The sequence below is a fragment of the Tachysurus vachellii genome, chromosome 25, assembly GCF_030014155.1.
Source record: "Tachysurus vachellii isolate PV-2020 chromosome 25, HZAU_Pvac_v1, whole genome shotgun sequence".
NCBI classification, from domain to species: domain Eukaryota; kingdom Metazoa; phylum Chordata; class Actinopteri; order Siluriformes; family Bagridae; genus Tachysurus; species Tachysurus vachellii.
Genome location: NC_083484.1, coordinates 9,135,208 through 9,157,219, shown reverse-complemented (window position 1 = coordinate 9,157,219; position 22,012 = coordinate 9,135,208). Strand labels below are relative to the sequence as shown.

Sequence of the window (22,012 nt, the reverse complement as noted above, 5' to 3'; positions counted from 1 at the left end):
CATGTTGACATGTTAATAAAGAACTTAATATTTCACTGAACTGAACATTCCATTAATGTAAGTGGATGGCAATTTTTGGGAAATTTGTTCATCTGCCTGAGAGAAACTACAAATCTGAAGTTTTGTTGAATTTGCTCAATAGTGCGATGGGTCATAACACTGACTTTTTTAATGAAAGTCAATGGGAATGTTGGCCAAATTGAGCTTCTACCGAGAAAAACGGAATTCTGATCACTTACAAAAGTCCATATTTATTGTTTCCAAATAAGCCACACGATTTGACATCTCATTCATGGGTCTACAACAAATGGTGCGGGATGAGTGATGGGACAAAATTTGAACAGAAGAAGGAGAAGAAGAAGAAGAAGAAGAAGAAGAAGGAGAAGCAAGTGAGATTGTAATAGCACCACAAACAATAATAATAAACAGTGGTGCTTCAAAACTCGGAGTGAATACATTCGGAGATGAGTAGACAGATACTGCATGAGAGATCAGAATACTCATAATGCAGTTCGGTTTGGATATGCTTTTTTAGTGGTGCTTGAATTGCACATTATTACTATCCCACTTGCTTATTATTATTATTATTATTATTATTATTATTAGTAGTAGTAGTAGTAGTAGTAGTAGTAGTAGTAGTGGTGCTTGAAAAATACACTATTACTATCTCAGGTGCTTTATTACTGTATTATTAATACACTGGTCGACAAATTTTCGGAAAGTGTCTTTGTCCAAAATTTCTAAGGAACAGTCGCGAGATATTTTCCTCAGAAACCAAGCCTCAAAACTTTAAACAATGCAGATAAATTGTGTTACATTTGTGGTCAGGTTATATTTGCATTTCAAATGTGCAGTATGACGGCAGTGGTAAAAAAGTTATACCACCTATATACCACCTATATTTTGGATGCAAAAATATTGTTCCATTACATGTGCATTATTGGCCAAATAAGATGCCTCAAACTTAGGATTAGCCATAAAAACAAGAACAAAAATCCATGCTTTTTGCATTCCCAATGGTATGAAGGGAATGCACCAACCACAGAAGTGATGGCTAGTTCTTGGGAACAGCAAGGCAGATGACTATGAAAAACACCTATAAAGCACTTGCTGCAAACAGGACACTGAAAATTCACTTACCCTCACATTTAGACTATTTACTTTTGATCTGTGGGGCAGTGAGTGATGGGCATAGGGAGAAATTCCACCAGGATATCACAGGCATGGAGTAAAGATACCATGGGAAATGAAGTCTGTCCATGCTTGCCGATTACTGCTGGAATCTCTCCAGGGTTCATCCTACCGCAGTTTACAAGAGACAAGCCAAAAAGCACCTTTTAGATACCAACTAAAGATGGAACCTTGACGTTTACTCTGATGTTAGAGCTTATATTCTGTTAATATCTGATATTCACATTATATTTTATAAGCTTTAAAACAGTATAATTTTGAGGTTGCATCTTAATAGTCTGGGAAGACTATTGGACAATGGGGTGAACCCACCCACAATTTGGACAGTTTTTCATAAAAAAGAACACGAATGGATAGAAAGTTATGTTATTGGTATCAATAAAAAGATACATTATAATGATTGGTGTTGTACTGTTATTATTGCTAAATTAGAGTTATGGATCATAGTCTCACACCCCTTTTTTTGATACAATTTTGACCTGAAACTGTATCTTGGAAACTGAACCAAATTAACACTCAGAACTTAATTTTCCTTTATTATTGGCCCAATTATTAGTGATGCCACATTAGCATTTTAGTGGTGTCTTTTCTCACCTACTTATTACTATTGCTTACAGTGGCATATCAAAATGCGTGGCACAATGAGAACTGTGTGTTGTGTATACTCTCATTTGTTCCCTCTCCTCCAAAAGTATTGCCAAAATCTGTCCTCTCTCCTCCAAAATTATTGGATGTTACTAATGTTTAGTAATGTTAATAATATTTATGTACTATGTTTCTTTGTCAAGCTAACATCAAAGTTTTTCATGACAAGCTTTAAAAATGTAATTATTCTTATTCTTCATCAACAATTCATTTCTAAATGATACTCCAAGACCTTTCAAGCTAAATGCATGAAGCTCAGCCAATTTGTTCATCCTGGTCTGACTTGAGTTGATATTACTTTTCTAAGCAAACATAATTCTAATTTTACCACTAGAGAAACAACCAATTGGACTTGTGTGACATTCTTATTGATCAAAATGATGCAAAATTAGATTTTGTGCACAGCTTTCAGACATACCTGTCTGTGAAGGACTAATGTCCCTCTTCTCTCCAGCTCTCTCAGTCACGGAAGCTGTAAAGGACACTATCGGTTCATTTACCTATACACTTGACCAATCTACCCAAAAACTCTAAAAGTATTGGCATCCTATCTTTAAACTCTCCTTACATCTATCTATCTATCTATCTATCTATCTATCTATCTATCTATCTATCTATCTATCTATCTATCTATCTATCTATGTCACAGGATGTCACTTGCTGCCATCAGTTTAATTCAATTTAGTTTATTTGTATAAACACCCAGTTCTCCAAACACTATATGCCCATGAACCATCCAGAGCTGCTCCTTTACCTAAGAAAAGCTATTCATAAAAAGCTAGACTAAACAACTAGTGTTTTCAACCTGGACTTAAGCACGAGACTGTATCTGGTTCCCGAACACTAATTGGAAGGCTGTTCCATAACTTTGGTGCTCTGTAAGAAAAAGATCTGTCTCTTACTGTAGCCTTTACTACTTGAGGTACAACCAAATAGCCTGCACCTTTTGATCGGAGTAGGCATGATGGATCATAAAAAACAAAAGATCACTCAGGTACTGTGGCGTGTTATCATTGAGTGCTTTATAATTTAGTAATAGTATTTTATAATCAATGCGTAATTTCTGTAAGCCAATGCAGCATGGATAAGATAGGAATTATGTGTTCATTTCTTCTGTTTCTATTTATTCTATTGTCTACTCTATCTGCTGCGTTCTAGATTAGCTGGAACATCCAGACAGTAAAACGTTACAACCTAGAGTTTCTACATCATGAAGTGGCAACATATTTCTTAGCAATATTTCTGAGATAAAATAAGGCTACCCTAGTGATGCTATTTACTTGAGCTTCAAATTAGAGACCAGAGTCAATAATTACATCAGGGTCTTTTACTGTTGCCATGATGAATTATATATAAAGACAATCCATACTATGTAATCAAAAAGCTTACATCAGGCTGCCTGTGGTCCTTGTAAAAGCACTTCTTTCTTGTCAGGGTTAAACAAAAGTAAGTTAACAAGCATCCGCTGTGTAATTCCTTTACACATTCTTTAGTCTTTTTAAGCTGGTGTTTTTCATCAGATTTGGCTGAAACATATAGCTGTGTGTCATTAGCATAAAAGTGGAAGCTAATATCATGTTTTCAAATAAATGCACCAAGGAGTAGCATATATAAGGACAAAAGCAGTGGGCCAAAAACAGAACCTTGCAGAGCACCAAACAAGGAAAGAACTTATGTAGACATTGGCATTATCTGTTTAAAAATACATGTAGGTAAGGGATCCAGAATACAGGCTGATCATTTTAAAGAAGAAGAAAGTGAAATCGGTCGCTCAAAGGGGAGTAATACAGTGCTGATCAGAAACATTCTCTGATCAGTAATATTATCTACAGCATTATCTATTAAATTGTTTGGTATTAAATTAATGGTCTGAATTTTCTGCCTGTTATTACCAATTGTTTTATTAAAATAATTCAGGTCTTTGCTGCTGCAAATAGATGGTGTGTGCTTTTCTACAATGTTTTATTTGTAGTTCATTCTGCTACAGCATTAAATAAAAATGTAGGATTATATTTGTCATCTTCAATTTTGGTGGAGAGATATGTATGCAAGTTTTTTATCTTTAAATATTTTCCTTTTTAGTGGAGCTACAATATTTGGGTGTAGAGAAACACTTAATCAAAGTAATCAGTCACATGATCAAGTTCCGTGGGATCAGATGGTGATCCAACCATGGATGATAAATTTGGGAGACTATTCATAAATCTCTCTGCAGTAGTGCACGTTTAAAGTACGTTAAACATGGTGTACGTTTAATGTATGTTTAACACTGTGACAAAGCAAATTGCAAAATGAAATTTTTTTTTTTGTGGATACATAAGTTAGTATGAAGAAATTCAAATGATTTGAATATATGTCTATATTTATGTGTGGTGCTTAGCTTATCATCATAAACAAATGTGACCCCCCCTCTGCTGCCTGTTAGGCATGGCTGATGTATATAACTATAACTTGCGACAGAGTCATTTGGTTTAATCCATGTTTCTGTTAAGTCAGTAACACTAAACTTATAATCAGTAACCATTGTGCTTTTGATGCAAGAGATCTTAGATTTAACTGTCCTAGCTTCACATTACATTTGCGGTATTTGACACCTTTATGTACAATGACTTAAAATTTTATCACATTGTACACAACTAGACAGATTTCAGATTCAAACTTGCAACGTTCAAATTGGTAGTCCAACATCGTAAAAACTAGACTACCACATCAATCTTTCAAAATCTTATGCTAGTAAGGTTACTACAACAAACTGAGTGTTTATAGATTTTTGTTTAGATCGGGAAACTTATCTTTATTTTGAACCCTGGGTGACAACTCATTGCAGCTAGCAGGCAGGCATAATTAGCCTGTTTGTCTGCTCCCTGGACCAGGCTCTGGATTGTCACAACTAGGCCTGTTACTAGTAGTCCTATACTATGTGCTATGCTGCAAGAAATGAGAGCAGCACCTTCCCGAGTGGGATAGACATGGTCCTGGCTTAACAGGCCAGCCTTACCTTCAAAAATGATCCAATTATCTTTGAAGACCACATTTCAGAGCGCTACTTGGACATCCAGCAGTTCAGTGACCATATCCTGCCACATTACCACATCACATTGGGATGGGGCCAGAAAATACTACAGCATCAAACATCACCTTGGATAATTTACACACCTCTGAAATATTACTCTTAGTAACCTCTGACTGATGAAGGCATATATTATTAGCAGAATAATCATCAGAATACTCATAACACAATTCTCCTTGTTGTCCCAAATGTTTGGATATGTCACATGTGTACATTATGATTCCACTTAATATTGAAGGAATAAATTGATAGGATAGATAGATAAATTCTGTACTGTGCCGAGCATTTTGATATGCCAATGCAAGTGCCACATAATAATAAGCAAGTAAGTTAGTAATTGTGCTCTTTGCTTTGTAAGCATCACTAATAATAATAATAATAATAATAATAAGCAAGTGAGTGATTGCTTTGCAAGCATTACTAATAAGCAAGTAAAATAGTAATAATGTGCTTTGCAATGCTTATAGTAATAATAAGTGAGATAGTAATTGTGACAGTGTGCTTTGCTCTCTAGCACCACTGATAATAAGTTAGATAATAATAGGGTGCTTTGCTTTGCAAGCACCGCTAATGAAAATAAACTAATGAGAGTAATATTCAGTTCAATTCAATTTATTTTTATAGTGAATTTAACACTGAACATTGTCTCAAAACAGCTTTACAGAAGTATAGAAACCTAGAATAAAAAGTTTAGAATTAAGTTACTATTTACCTTTAACATTAATAGTGTATGCTGCTTTTCAAGCACCACTAATAATAATAAAATGATAAACAATATTGATGTTTGCTTTGCAAACACTATAACTAGATATGTACATTTCCAGAAGAAAATGTGAGTTGTTTAAAGCTCGTTCCCAAATTAATAAATGGGGTGCCAAAACTTTTTGAGGCCAGTGGATAGATTGGGTGGCAGTATTTTCAAAGGCAATACTTTTATAAAGCTAGGCTTACACTGTGTGAATTAGTTCACAATGTGGTCGTTTGAGACAAATTTTGAAAATCCTAAAAGATTTCTTTAATCCTAGGGTAAAATATGTAGCTATTGATCGCTGGTTTTACATGGCCATCAACAGCCTTTTAATGGCCTTTGTGATCCATTTTTTCCTTCAATGAAGCTATGGCAGTGTCAGAAGATTTCAGACACTTATCTGTAGTATGACATCTCCTATGACAAGCGTCAATCCAAGAACCAATAGGCCCACTGAACCGGATGATGCATGCCCAGCCAGTAAGTATTCACAGTGTTGTATTTACAACAGTAAATATTTACAGTGTTGACAACCTTGTTCTTGTCCCTTGTTCTTCATAACATTTGCAATTCACTCTGGCATGCTTCTGGGCCAAATCCTGATTGATGGCAGTCCATTCTTGCCTTATTAGTGCTAGGAGCTAGGAGCAATTTGTGAGCTTCTGCTTGTATACTTCCCACATTTTTTTGTTTCACTTACTTTGTACTCACTTACTTTGTGCACGTAATGTCTCGTGGTGCCACATGATGTCATGTTATGTCAATTGAATACAATTAAATTGTCTTCTTTGTGCTGAGCGTTTTGATGTCACGTAATGTTGTGGCAATTTTGTGATTAGACATATTTTGGGTGTTGTGTAATAGGGCACAAATAGCAGTCACATGTTTTAGTATTTTTAATCATCACTTGAGAAATGGGGGCTTCAAATGAAAGTGACATATGTTCTAAGTTGTTTAATATATTTAAATATCAGCAAATGAAAGCTAACATTCTGACATTGTGATCTTCTCATACTCATCTTTTAATTTCAAACCCAAAATATATTTGGTGTACAACAAATGTTTGTAATATCCTAACTAATTACCTTGCCATCAGAGACACAGAGGCTCTTAACAGTAGTTCTTGTGGTCTTGTGGGTTGTATGTACATATACATAAATGGAGAGAAACTAAGGTAAGCAATGAATTTAGTTACATTTATAATTGGTAGAAAAGATGTAACAGAATGTACAGGCTGGAGCAGAACTGCAAGGTGCTTACAGAGTGTAAAGTATTACTGAGACATCAGGTTCTTAGCGGTGTAGTGTAGAGTTTAGTAGGTTTGTGGTTGTAAGCAAAAAAATGGCCCTGAAAAATATGATGAACCTGATCATTGAGATATGAGCTGAGCAGCTCTTTCCCATTATAGCATTTCTTTGAGGGTTTCTGGACTTTACCTTGGCCATTGAAACACCTTGAATCTTTTTTTAGCTAGTTAAGTGTTAATTTGCTGTTAATTTGCTTGACAGATGACCTTACATTTGTCTCAAGAACATACTAGTATTAATCGAAGTTTATTGTTTTCTCAACAATTTCAAGTTTTCAAGGTCAAAACAAGCCCAAATCATTAACCCGTCCATCACCATGCTGGACAGTTGTTATGAGGTGTTTGTGGTGATATGCTGTGAACTTCAGTGGCTTGTTCAGTTGCAACCTGGGAAAATCTATTTTGTGCTGCTATTTTCTGGGTTGCCCACTTTTGTGAAAATTGGCAAAGGTCTTAAAGGCTTACCATTTGTAAGCAATCCTTCTCTATAAAATGTTGAAAATGAAAATTGTATGAAGATGCCATCATACCTGTCCTATTCTCTCCTATCTTTTTGGGAAAATGTAGAAACACATACACTATGTGCTCCAGAACACCAAACTGGCAAAAAACATTCTTTTATAGAGGTAGTCACCCTTATTGATAATTAGTGATCTAACTTTCAGAAGTACCCCAGCTAATGAATATTTTATTGATTGGGGAAGATTTCTAAATGTTTCACTTGGTTTCTAAATGTTTGTTTTAAATATTAATTTAAAAAACTACATTCTGCAACCTTTTTATTTGTTGTCACCTGAGGTTATTTGTTTGTTTGTATAAGTTGCTGCTTAGCTCTGATAAATAAAAGCCTAGACTTGAAAGAGGCCATGTCTTTTCATATACAGTGATACCTCGAGATATGAGTGCATTGACATACGAATTTTCTGAGATACAAGCTGTGATTCGACCAAATTTTTGTTGTGAGATACGAGCAAATTTTTGAGATGCGAGCATCCAATCCGCCGCCGCCGAAACAAAGATCCCCAACAACCACGTGTGAGATACGAGCATCCGGGCCGACGCCGAAACAAAGATCCCCAAGAACCACGTGTGAGATACGAGCATCCGAGCCGCCGCCGCCGAAACAAAGATCCCCAACAACCACGTGTGCTCTGTTTCCCCCGCCTCAGCTCCCCGCGTCTCACTCGGTTAAAGCTGCCTTTCCACTGCACACAACAAACGACGGCCGATAAACCGGAAGTCATTCATTTCCTATGGACAGTCGCAAAGGGGCTGCGTGAGATGCCGACCATCTGCGGATCCGTAATTTTCGGATCCGTTTTGAGCGTTGGATCCGTTAAAAAATTTTAACTTGTGCGACTACACTGCATCTGATATGCCGACCGGACAGGTTTTTATTAAAAGGACCGGCAGATATTAGTGAGGAAAGAGTGGCAAAAAAGGCAAAAACAAGTGAAGAGAAAAGTGATGAAGAAAATTAAGCAAAATTAATGTAAAGAAATTGTAGCAATTAAGTTCAGTTAATTAAGTTCACCGGATTGGTGCGTGTCGTGGACAGCTGATTAACAGCTGATGCACGCTTGACGCCGTGGCCTGCCAGAACTAACGCCATGCTTGATTTAAGTTTGTTAATTTTAGTGAAGTTTAGTTAAGTTCCATTTAAGTGTAAAGTAGCATTAAGAGTGTACAGTAGCGAGTAAGTGAACGAAAGCGAAAGTGTACGTACGAGACAGAATTCCTCCTCCTCCGCCTGTTTTTAATCCTCCCTCAACCTCCGTGCGCATCTTCCGTAAAGTAAAACCAGTTTTTTTTTTTAACCTTCTCTTTTATTACTGTATGTTTTTATACAATATTTGTCATTTATAAATACAGGTACTGTACATTTTCTATATTCAAAACACATAAACAAAACAACTGGGGTGGAATTTTGCGAGCTGGAACTGATTAATGGGATTTCAGTTCATTTAAATGGGGAAAATTGTTTTGAGATACGAGCAATTTGAGATACGAGCAAAGTCACGGAACGAATTAAACTCGTATCTCGAGGCATCACTGTATTCATATTTTGATACAAGCGGTTGTTTAGCCAGGATTCATGAAAGCAACATGTCACACATGTACACACAGGTTGTCTGAATCCTCAAGTGCACATTAGCATAGGAACTCAGCAAGTATTTGTACATATGCATGCCAATTATGCATGAGCCTTTATTTCCAGGGAAGCCCTGTTTATTTGCATTAATGTTTTGAATTATGAAAATATTATGTATAACTGCAGGTTTATAAAACACATCCACAGCTACCAGAATTAGTTCTGAGTTTCTAAAAAAAAACAAATCATGGTGAACATATATATTTTATAAAATGAAGAAATTATTATTTAATAGTTTCAGTTATCAGTACACTTCGGGTTGTAATAAATCCTTATATGAGATTCAAAAACAGCTTACTGTATTATCTGTTTTTCAGCTTCCTGGACAGAATTGATTCAGTACGGCAAAATGACTATACACCAACAGACCAGGTGGGGTGCACTAGAGTGTGTGCTTGTGCTTGCGTGCTGAAAGGATACCCTGAAAACAGTGTTATATACTAGTTGGAGTAATCTTTTTGATTAATGTAGTCTCTGTACTAAATTTAGAAAGTAATTTTTGTGTCTTTATACAGGATATATATATATATATATATATATATATATATATATATATATATATATATATATATATATATATATATATATATATATATTTGTCTTTGAAAGGGTTTATCTGTTTCTGCTGTAACATTCAGCTTTAATTAATACATTATAATACATATAATACAAAAAACCTAAATGGCTATGGCATTAATGTTCTCTACATGAAGCAAACAGACATGGTTTATACTTGACACATAACTTTACTTTATGTGCTCTGCTGAACACCTTCTTATAATTGTTATTCAGAGCTGCATCTTAAACCCAAAATGCTAACATTACATTTAAAAATAGCCAGCTTGGATGACTAGCTAGCTAAACAACCTCCAAAAGAAAATGAAAGTAAATAATACTTAGCTGGTTCCACATGTTTGCAATAACGGCATCAAGTGGACAACCCACAGACATCACCAAACTAACTATTCTTTGTTTCTGATTTATTTCTGATTTATTTCCGGCCTTTTACTGCAGATTATTTTAGTTATTGCTTGTTCTGGTTCTCCCTTCAGTCTCCTCTTCAGGAGGTGAAATACATGTTTAAAAAGTCAAGTGATAGACTCGGCCAATCTAAACTTCAGTGAAGTTCTTATTTGTGTTCATTTTTTTGAGTCATTGTCTTGCTGCTTAATGAAGTATTTAGTTTATAAAATACTTCATTAAGCAGCAAGACAATGACTCAAAAAAATGAACACAAATACAATGTGAATGTTTCTGTAGACTTCTGAATTCATTCTGTTGCTACGATCATGGCACTTCCTTCACCTTGCTTGACTGATAAGATTTTATGTTTTGGATCAGGGGATCCTTTCTTTTTTCACACTTTGGCTTTTCCATTTTTCTTTACTTGAAAAATGAGTGGGTTCAAACAGAAAGCACATTTTTAGTTAACACATTCAATTGTAAATATTAGGAAATGAAAGCTAAAATTCTGAAATATTGTCTCATATTTATCTTTGGATCTCAAACCCAAATGTCTTCAGGTTATAAATAAAAGAAGGCCAGAAAAATCCATGTTCTTTTTTTTTATTTAAATAAAATGTTGATAACTTTCTGCTGTCATTTGTCATGTGTCATTTCTTTTCTTACTATATTCCATTCCATTTCCTCACTTTGTGCAGGATTTGCTTAGGTGCAGAGTTTTGACTTCAGGGATTTTCGAAACGCGATTCCAAGTAGACAAAGTCAACTTTCAGTAAGTTGTTGTAGTCTTTACTTTTTTTTGAAGGTAGACTGTAATCAATCCAAAGGACTGGGTGTCTAGGTGAAAATATATTAGCATCTATTCAACCGTAGGCCTATGTGGTGAAAGTAATTAAGAGATTTGATAATACATTTTGTAATTGTATTAAGAAAGAAATTGATTCTCTTCTTATTAATGTGTGCTGTGTTAATGTGTAATTATTTCATAATTTACAAACAAATAATTGTTTTAAAGGTTTTTTTTACATGGATACCTGATTTTGTTTGTCCTTGTCCCTGCTCATTTTCTTTTTCTCTCTCAGCATGTTTGATGTAGGTGGTCAGAGAGATGAGAGAAGAAAATGGATCCAGTGCTTTAATGGTGAATTATGCATTTGTACATATATGTTTATTTTACCAGTTAAAATTATTCTAATGGTTGTATCTTTAACGTGGCTTTTGCAAGTCTAAAACAAATCCAGAAATAATGAGCCCATCTTAGTGACAGTGCTTTTTGCTGTATGTTGTTCCAGATGTGACAGCTATCATTTTTGTGGCGGCCAGCAGCAGTTACAACATGGTGATCAGAGAAGACAACAGCACTAACCGCCTTCGCGAGTCCCTAGATCTTTTCCGCAGTATCTGGAATAACAGGTTCCGCCTGTCTCTCTTTTAGATTTCTCTTTTTTTGATCCTCTTAATGTCTGACTATAGTACATTTGAATTGAAATTAACTATATATTTGCAGTATTTATAGTTTTGAATAGCTAGTGGAATTGTGCTAGCAGCCCTCCCCTCCCTCAAATTTTCTTGAGTTTTCTTTTATCACATTACATATTGACAATTTATAAAGTGTTGCCATTTGAGATTATATTATTTCTATTGTGGTTCATAAAGCATTTATTTTATTTCTTTATTGTCTATGATTTATTGTTTTGCAATTCAGTAATTTATTAGCATAAAGAGTTATAAAGAGTAGCATAAATTTTTGTATTGTAAGAATTGTAAACTTTTTTTTATCCAGAAAGTGTGGTACAGCATAAGATATGTACAAGATTGTGATCCCACATTTTGTTGTTAAATTCTATTGTTTGCTTGCGCATTCCTAAAATCATTCATTAATTTCCAGATTTTCTTCCAAATTTTGTCAGTGTCAGTTCTTCCCACTCAGACAGCACATGTCAGCTTCTAGCCAAGAATGACTGTGACTGTATTGTTATTTGGTTCAACCTAGCTAGTATCACTTTACTACTATTCATTGCACCACACCAAACTTCAGTAGTGTTTCATAACACTAATAACCCCTGCATTTCTATTGGTAAAGGTGAAGTAAAAGGTAATTTGAAGTTTCTCGGGTTGTGGCTAATGCTGTTTACTTTTACAGTGGTCCTGAAATCAAAATGACTGTTATAGAGCTTTTTGTAAAGATTTCTTTCCATTGTAGACACAGATATCAGTATATTGCATACATTATTGGTTCATTTTGCAACCAATGATATGTATCTAAATTATATGTGGATATAACTTTACTGTAGAATCTAGTTAGCATCGAGCATCACTTGTACTTGTAGTGTTTGCCATGGAGCTATGATGCCAAAACTAGGCATTCTGAAGCAATGAACCCTCCCAAATGTATCACACCTCTTAAATGTATCGGGGGGAAAAAGGTTCCTTACCAGAAGCTTTTTTCTGGGCTAGTGGGATCTGGTCTATACTAGTGGGACCTCATCAAAAGGATGAATAAAGTGTAGCTCCTAGTAGATCAAGCAGCTTTGCTTTAGATTCCAGTTAACAAATCTGTGTATTACCAAACTTTTTTTAACACATTTTGTAAATACAAATTTCTTACAAATAAACATTAGGTGTTATGAATTTCAAACTTCAGAACACCCATGGTTGTTGGTTTTATATATACAAGGTATCTTTTTTATTACTATTCATTGTAACTAAATCAAACTACTATTTCTTGACTGACTTTTGAAAGACTGAACTGAATTTGAACTTCTTTTGTCTACATTTCCAAAGCCAAAACAAAGAACATGAAACAATCAACAATAGTTTTTTGAAGCATATGTTTACAAAGTGTTTTTGACTCATGCCTCAGACATTCTGTCTAAAGGCTGACATAACTTCCACAGAGCTTCCCACATGTTACTCCTCTTCCAAGCCATGCCTTGTGTTTTAAACTGATGGCTGGACTTCATATCTGTGTATCTTTGCTCATTTTCTCTTCAAAATCTTGGCCCAAACATGTGCTACTTAACTTGCAGGCTGCGATGACCATTAGGTATCTAATTATATTATTTAGTTGTCTGTATGACACAGAGAATGAGCATTTAGAGATACTGAGGCTCATTCGAATGTGTTAAATGTATTAAATGTATTTCTTTTCACCTCTCCACCCACAGCTTCATTAAGCTAATCCTGGGGAAGAGGGAAAAGTTGCTATTGCTGACCAGGTACCAATTCGAGCCTTGGTGGCTGGAAAACCTCTTCTCTGGCGTACCAAACACGACAAAGTTGCAAGTATGGGCAAATTGGCTATGAGAAATTCTAAACACTTGAAATAAACTCTTTTTAAATCCTTGGCTATGTTGTTTAGAGAGTTTAAGTCACCAGGAAGGTAACTTTTTTGTTACCAAAAAAAAACAAAAAAAAACAAACATGCTATCATGCAATCTGACTTACAAAAACACTATAGAGGATTGCATCGGACAAGAAAATCACATTGTGACTTGTCAGTCTTTTGTTAGCATTCTTATGATTATAAGATTTGAAGCATTGATCCATAAATGTCAAAGAAACTGTTAGTGTCCTTGCAAATTAATTTGGTTTAGTGACCTTTAAATTCACTATAATATGCAATTGCAATTTAATATGTTCAGAGACAATGTACTTTATTGGAGAAAGTTTCCCAATTTGAAGACAGAATTGTACCATTTAAAAAGTGTTATTGATAACGTTTCTCAAAATGAATTTTTATTCATGATTTTGGTTTATTAGATTATTCACCCCATTTGAACAAACAGCATTTGAACAGAGCCTTTGCAAAAGTTTTCATATATTTAATATTAATCGATGTCTATTTTTAATATCAAAATGTTCATTAACTTAAAGACAGTTTTATTCATTTATTTGTATTGTATTTTAAACAAACTTGTTTCTCTGAATGCATTATTCTTGAGTTTCAGAATGTTTTGAGAATTTGTTATAGAATAATTGCTATACAGAAGCCTCAATTAAATATACTTACCTACCCAATTTGGCACAGAAGTATTTCATGCAATTATACTTTGTAAATTACTCACAGTACACCCACAATGCAATGCAGTCAAGTGCAGCTTAGTCCATTGCACATGAAAACTACTGCTCCTTATTGTGGCTCTTAGTAAATCGGGATGTCAGCGTACCACCAGCGTACGCCTATATTTGCTTTTTGAACATCCCGTTTGAGATTTAGTTCCCACTTTGCTGTTATTATAACCTTCTCCCCTGAGAAGAGTTTGAACTACTGTAAATTTTGAAACGTGAATGGGGACTTGGAAGGTGAGGTTGGAATGTTGGGTGAGGTGCCTGGGATGCAGAAAGCATTCCAGTTCACACCAAAAGTGTTCAGGGGAATTGAACTCAGTCCTCTGTGTAGCCACTTTAGTTCTTTCACAGATACATTTACAAACCATGTCATTATGGACCTTGCTTTGTACATAAGTGCTTTGTCATTTTGAGAGGTTTGAGCCCCTCAGTTGCAATGAATGGAAATCTTGTATTATTTAATATAATCTTTATGGATAATAATTTTATGGAAATACTACAGCAAATAAAGACATTCTAGATTCAGACTTTGTGGCAACAATGTGGAAAATACCCACACATAGGTCCACATATGTTTGACAGTTTTTCAGGGTACATGACCAGCATTTCTGGGTGTATTTTGAATGTTTTATACATTTTATTTTACTTTGCAAATGTGTTACTTTGATTCTGATTACACATCACACTTGGGTTAAATCTATAATATTCAAGGTTTTTGCAACAAAAAGGTATATTACTGTTTTAAATATTAATTAAATCAATTTCAAACACAAAATACCTAATGCTTGAAGTCATATTTCATCTACAATCACCATTTTCCACCAACTGCAGTGCATCCAGACTTTTCGCATCCAGAAGTATTCTTTATTAATTCATTTGACTTGCACAAAAACTAATCAACAATTTTAATCAACATTTTTATGTCCATTATGTCCATTATAATACGAAAATAATTCTTAGTTATTATTAAAATCATTTTGAACTTTGAAATCTCAAAAAATTTACAAAATATATATAGCTTTGTAAAAATTTTTAGACCATTGCAAAATAGTTTGTCTTATTTTATTATTTATGATTATGTGCTTGAGTAAAATTAACATTTTTTTGTATTCTAAAACCACTGACAACATTTCTCCCAAATTCAAAATAAACGCGTTGTCATTTAGAGCATTTCACGGCAAAAACTGTTTAAAAAAGTTGCAATGTTTTCAGACCTCAAATAATGCAAGGAAAACAAGCTCATAATAATTTTTAAACCGTGCAAAACTAATTTAAGTTAAAAAATGAATACTTGGAGGAAATAACCCTAATTTTCAGTCACAGCTTTCATGTGTCTTGTTATGCGCTCCACCAATCTATCACATTGCTGTTGGTTGACTTTTTGTGACTCCTCGGGGCACTCCTTGTTTGATGGCTTTTGTGACCATCCATCTTCCACTTGGTCACATTCCAAAGGTTTTCCTTAGGTTCAGGTCTGGAGATTGAGCTGGCCATGACAGATTCATGATGTGGTGGTTTTCCATCTACACCTTGATTGACCTGGCTGTGTGACATTGAGCAACCTTGTACAGTATGTGGCTTCATGCACCCTTCACAAAGGGGAATGTGCCTGACTTCAGCCTTGCTGAAGCATCCCAGATCATCACCAATCCTCCACTATATTTCACAGTGGGTGCGAGACTCTGTGGCTTGTAGGCCTTTACAGTCTCTCTGACGACCAGGTGTTGGGCAAAGCTGAAAATTGGACTCAATGTGTCTCACTATTCAAAATCATTCATTGTATTCAAAGTTCACATTACTCTAGTCTACGGTCCAATTCTTATGGTCTTTTGCAAACTTCAGCCTGGCTCTTCTTTGCTTCTCATGGATAAAGGGCTCTTTTTCTGGCTTTGCATTTGATTTGCATTTGTTTCGAACCGTCCTTACCATGTACTTAATTTATTTCATTTACGGCATACAACTGAGCAATTGAGGGTTAAAGGCCTTGTTCAGGGGACTAACCATAACCACTAAGATACCACCACCTACTTCACCCTAGATGCCATTTGCCATTCTTTTCAAGGTCATTTGATGTTATTCTATGGTTGCTGAGTGACAGTCGTATAAGTTGGTTGTTATGCCGGTCAGTGGAAATGACCAATTTATGAATAGCTGAGTCACTTTGCTAAATTCAAATGACGAGAGAAGACCTACCACTTCCTCAAACACTTAAACTATTATTTTCATGTTTGATTTTTAGTATTAAAGGGGGGGTGGGGTGGAGGGGTGTCCTTAGTCTGTTTGACCATGTTTGGCAGCATGACTTTGTTCTTATGAACTACTGTCTTTGAAATTTTAAGGATGGAATTTTAAGGATGGACTCTCAATGTATCCCTCTGACTGAATTGAGCCCTTTTTTCCTCACTTAAAACTTTTTTAGCATGGTCAATAGTTATTATAATTACTTTTAAGGTACTACTAGCACTATTTTTGCCATCCAGTCGGTCTTATTTGAAGAGGTTAGTAATGACAATAGTATTGGTTTTTATACTTTTTCTTTTTAAATAAGATTTAGTTCAAGTGATCACCTAATAAGTAATATACACTTTACATTAAACAAAATGGAGTGTGCCTGTTCAACAGATTCATCAAATACAGGAATGGCTGCCATGCATGTAGAGATGCTAATGTAAGATTTTTTTTTCCATAACTGCAGTGTTGGGCAGTAACACGTTACTAGTACTAGTGCGTTACTGTAACACAGTTACATTTGACAGTAACTAATATTCTAACGCATTACTTTTTAAATAAATTAACTCCGTTACCGTTAACATATGGTACGTTTGTCCGTTACTTTTTTTAATTATTATAAATTAATTCATTTTGGCTGAAGTGTAGCCTACAGCCTAACCTGTTTACAGCAGCGATGCATTGTAGGATTGGTGGATGCCAACCACTGTAAACACGAAGACGCTGCACTGTGGGCGTGTTTCCGTTTATTCAAGTATGTGCGGCAGTAATGGCGCGATTCAAGGCGAGAGCAAGACGAGTTTCTCAAAGTGGAAATATGCTCATTATTTCACTTTAGTTGAGCATAAAGACAAAAACCTTTTAGTCAAATGTAAGCTGTGTCTTTCTGGTTCGAAGGTCCTATCTACTGCAATAATCAGCAACTCCTGAAAGCCGGTGACTCCACAGTAGAGACAGGCTGCATGTTTTCAACAACATACCGTGCAATAGCTTTGTTGATCTGTCCCTGGCTAACAGCAAATCTAGTCGCTGTTGTTTGGCTGGAGGCTCTTGACTCACTTCGAGTGTGTCCACCGACACCGGGTTAGATTCTAGCTTTGTAGAGGCATGTAGTTTCTGCTTTCAGGCAGCTTGTTAGCTCGTTAGAAATCCTTGTGATATATTCAGTCTGTGCTGGTCTAACTTAAATAAAATAGTGTTTAAAAATTACTTTGTGTTTAAGTCAGTTTTCTGTTTGTATAGACCATGATGCATAAAAGGGCATTAATGGGAACATTAAAGAACGTTCTTTAAAAAAGTAACTAAAAAGTTACTTTTAACAGTAATGAGTTACTTTTTGGTGTAAGTAATCAACAAAGTAATTGAGTTACTTTTTGCATGAAGTAACTAGTAACTGTAACTAGTTACTATTTCTTAGTAACTAGCACAACACTGCATAACTGTGTATATACAGTGTCACTTGAAAGTTTGTAAACTCTTTAGGAATTCCAATATTTCTGCATAAATATGTCCTAAAACATCATCAGATTTTACCAAAAGTAAACAAAGTGAACACAATAAAACAAATGAGCTGAAAACATTATACTTCATTTAATTATTGAGAAAAATGATCCAGCACTACATATCTGTGACTTGCAAAAGTACATGAACCTTTGCTTTCAGCATCTTGTGAGCCCTTGTGCAGGGATAAAGGTTTTTGGAACGTTTTTGCACAACGTCTTGGAAGAATTTTATTCCATTCATCAGTAGGGAAGAGCTTCAAAACTCAGATTGGGTTGGGTGTCCTCACATGAACTGCTTGCTTCAGGTCCTTCCACAATTTTTCTTTTGGATTCAAATCAAATCTATCATCAAATGACCTCTCTAATGTGACTTGGCCATTCTAAAATATTATCTTTGTGCCTCTTTAATCATTCTTTGGTACACAGACTTTGGTGCATGTTATCGTTGTCTTGGTGTATGACCCATTTTTTTAGTTTCAGTTCATGGACAGATGTCGTGACATTTTCTTTTAGAGTTCACTGGTTTAATTCTGAATTCATTGTTCCATCAATTGTCCTGGCACCATGTTTCACAGACTTTATAAGGTTCTTATGCTGGAATTCAGTATTTTCCATTATCCAAAAATAATGCTTCTCAGTTAAAAATAAAACGTTTGTTGTGGTCTCATTCCTTCACAAATTATTTTCCCAATAGTCCTTTGGCTTGGCCACATAATCTTTAGCAAACTTTATGGGTAGCAATGTTCTTTTTGGAGAGTAGTGGCTTTCTCCTTGCAACTCTGCTTTGCACACCAAGGTTGTTCAGTGTTCACCTGAAGGCAGACTCATGAACATTAACATAAGCCAAAGTAAAAGCTGCTTTTAGTTGCTTAGAAGTTACCCTGTATTCTGCAAAATACAGAAATTTCAAAAGGGTTCACAAACTTTCAAGCGACACTGTGTATATACACTGAACAAAATTATAAATGCAACACTTTTGTTTTTACCCCCATTTTTCATGAGCTGAACACAAAGATCTAAGACTTTTTCTGTGTACAAAAAAGGCCTATTTCTCTCAAATATTGTTCACAAAGCTGTCTAAATCTGTGTTATTGAGCACTTCTCCTTTGCTGAGATAATCCATCCACCTCACAGGTGTGGCCTATCAAGATGCTGATTAGACAACATGATTATTGCACAGGTGTGCTTTATGCTACTCTAAAATGTGCAGTTTTTATTATACAGCACAATGCCACAGATGTCTGGCTGCAGGAATGTCCACCAGAGCTGTTGCTCGTGAATTGAATGTCATTTCTCTACCAAAAGCCATCTCCAAAGGCATTTCAGAGAATATGGTAGTACATCCAACTGGCCTCAAAACCGCAGACCATGTGTGACCACAATAGCCCAGGACCTCCACATCCATCATCTTCACCTCCAAGATATTCTGAGACCAGCCACCCAGACAGCTGCTGCAACAATCGGTTTGCATAGCCAAAGAATTTCTGCACAAACTGTCATAAACCATCTCAGGGAAGCTCAGCTGCATGCTCGTCTTCCTCATCTGGGTCTCGACCTGACTCCAATTCGTTGTCGTAACCGACTTGAGTGGGCAAATGGCGCTGGCATTCTGTGGCGTCTGGCACTTTGGAGAGGTGTTCTCTTCAAAGACCTTTGAGATGGATGGATTATCTCGGCAAAAGGAGAAGTGCTCACTAACACAGATTTAGACAGATTTGTGAACAATATTTGAGAGAAATAGGCCTTTTGTGTACATAGAAAAAGTCTTAGATCTTTGAATCAAAATGTTTAACCACACACAAAACATGATATTTTTTTTTTGTTAGCCAACAGGCTCATGAGTACAGGAACCCTCTGCTTATGGTTGCGAAGGCAATTCAAGAGCTTCCGTACTTTTGTTGGAACTGTTGCTGGACTTACTGTTGCTGGACTTTTTTTTCTCCTCCAAAGCTTTCCTTGATGGGCTTTTCATCAGCTCTGTTTGCGTTTCATCAGCTCTGTTTGTGTTTAGACAAATGCTGGCTACATTTCTCTGATTATTGATATCTGAGTATAAGGCATGTTTGGATTCCTTGCCTTGTCATGCTATTGTATGTTGTCTTTTATGCAAGAAGATCAATGGGTTGGGAGGGACAATGGGTTGGGGAATAGGTGTTAAGAGAAGGAAATATGACAAACATGATATTAGATGCTGATGTAGTACCAAAGTGACACTTTAAGGTAAATGCAACTAAACTGGTGTTTTCACAAATTGCAATATTTTCATGAAAATTGAATGATTGTACTGAAGACCCTAATATTGATAATACAGAGGTTTTTTTATATCGATGATTACCCTGCTGCTTTATTGGAAATACTGTGTAAGCTGCATATGAATAGTACTGCTGTAAATTATTGTGATGGAACTGACAGACAAAACTGACAAATAAGCTCAGAAAAGCAACTACTTTATTTATACACAAGTTAATACACAAGTTAAAGCCTGAGTCAAGTAACAAGCCAGTCAATGTGCTTCTCAATTACAGCAAAAATCTCCATTTATGTTCCCTTCCTGAATTTGCTCAAATTTTAACATGCAGTATCAAAGCAGTATTGGCATTTAGAAGGTGTTTTGTATGGGGATTGATATCACCACTACAGAACCTTCAACAAGCCTCTCTACTTTTATGGGTACTGTTACAACAATACAACAATGTTGTACTGTAGTTACTCCTGGGTACTGAGACAGGTACTCAAGAATGGAAAAGATAGCTTTGGATTCAAATTAATAATTATATTAATCAGTCTGTATCACACCATCTGGTTGATGTCGAAAGAATGATTTGTGTGTGAGTACTTGACTCTCTCTCTCCCTCCCCTCCCTCTCTCTCTGAATTCTGCAGGTTTTTACGGACTATCTCAGTTATTCTTTTCCTGAACAAACAGGACATGCTTGCAGAGAAGATCCTGGCTGGAAAATCCAAACTTGAAGATTACTTCCCAGAGTACACTCGCTATACAATCCCACCAGATGGTAGCACCTTTTTAGACTTGGTCCTCTAAATCATTTTACCATCAAATTTAAGAGAAATCTTGTAAATCTCTAATATGTCTTGAAACTTACATGAAATGTTGTGTATTAAATTAGAAGAGAAGCATTTTCATTTTATCTGACTCTTTCCAACTGCAATGTATGTAGGCTAACAAGACACTTTTTCAGAAAAAGGTTTCTTCCTCATATCATCTCGGGGGTATTTCCTTGCCATTGTTGCCTTAGACTGGCTCATTCCTAGTTTTTTGTTTTATAACTATTTTTACTATACAAATAAAATTGATTTTAATCAAATTAAAATTTTAGCTCCTTGAATACATTCAGCCATTTTGGGAAAAAGTGTTTGTAATTGTATGGTGTTATTACTGAATATTACATTTCAATGATGCTTTATTTTGAATTAGAGCACATGATTTGGAAGCACCATACAGCATCATTAATAATTAGTATTATCTGAGTGTGATTTGCTTTGGAATGGGTCGAGTTATATCCCCAACTCTGACAAAGTGAATTCCTTGTACCTTTTAGAAACACAAAATCTATAGCCTAAATCTAAGTTACAATACAGGGACACTGTCACTATATTTAAAACCTATAGTTTCTGCAACAATGTGACTTATTAATGTAAAACAAATAAAGGGTGCTTCAACTTGAAAAATGTTAACAACATCCTGCATTAAAATTTGGAGAAGATAAAGATTGAAAATGCTTGGACTGTACATGATTCTAAAGTTAAAAGAGATGTTGATATATACACAATCTTCTCTACAGTGACCCCTGATGCTGGGGAAGACCCAAAAGTGACTAGGGCCAAGTTCTTCATCCGGGATGAATTTTTGGTACACTCAATATATACAGACACATCATAAAATGTTTGCTCATTTGTATTTTAAGTAGTGTTTAACTCAAGTTTGACATGTCTTTTTTGTGCTGTCTTTTAAACTGTATGTTTACTTGTTTGTTTTAACAGTTTGTATTTGTCATGTCTTTTGTATGTTTTGATTACATTTTTTCTGTTGCGTTTTAGTTTTTGCCTTTAGTGTAGTCTGTGTGTACATTCAGATATACTAAGTTGCTAATGATATTTAAATATTTGTTTGGTCA

At 35.4% G+C, this 22,012-nt stretch overlaps 1 protein-coding gene across 2 annotated transcripts in view; it reads left to right on the top strand.

Annotated features, from left to right (window-relative positions):
- Positions 1-22,012, top strand: part of gnal (guanine nucleotide binding protein (G protein), alpha activating activity polypeptide, olfactory type) — a 50,880-nt gene that overhangs the window by 25,932 nt on the left and 2,936 nt on the right. Inside the window, exons 6-12 of one of the 2 annotated variants that reach the window (XR_009647813.1) lie at positions 9,430-9,484; positions 10,774-10,847; positions 11,158-11,216; positions 11,368-11,488; positions 13,243-13,360; positions 20,760-20,890; positions 21,680-21,747. Coding sequence is in view for 1 of the 2 variants with exons in the window: in XM_060862222.1 (XP_060718205.1) it covers positions 9,430-9,484; positions 10,774-10,847; positions 11,158-11,216; positions 11,368-11,488; positions 20,760-20,890; positions 21,680-21,747 (508 nt within the window). In the remaining variant the exon portion in view is untranslated. The remainder of the gene's footprint in view (positions 1-9,429; positions 9,485-10,773; positions 10,848-11,157; positions 11,217-11,367; positions 11,489-13,242; positions 13,361-20,759; positions 20,891-21,679; positions 21,748-22,012) is intronic. The other variant, XM_060862222.1, reaches the window with a different exon arrangement.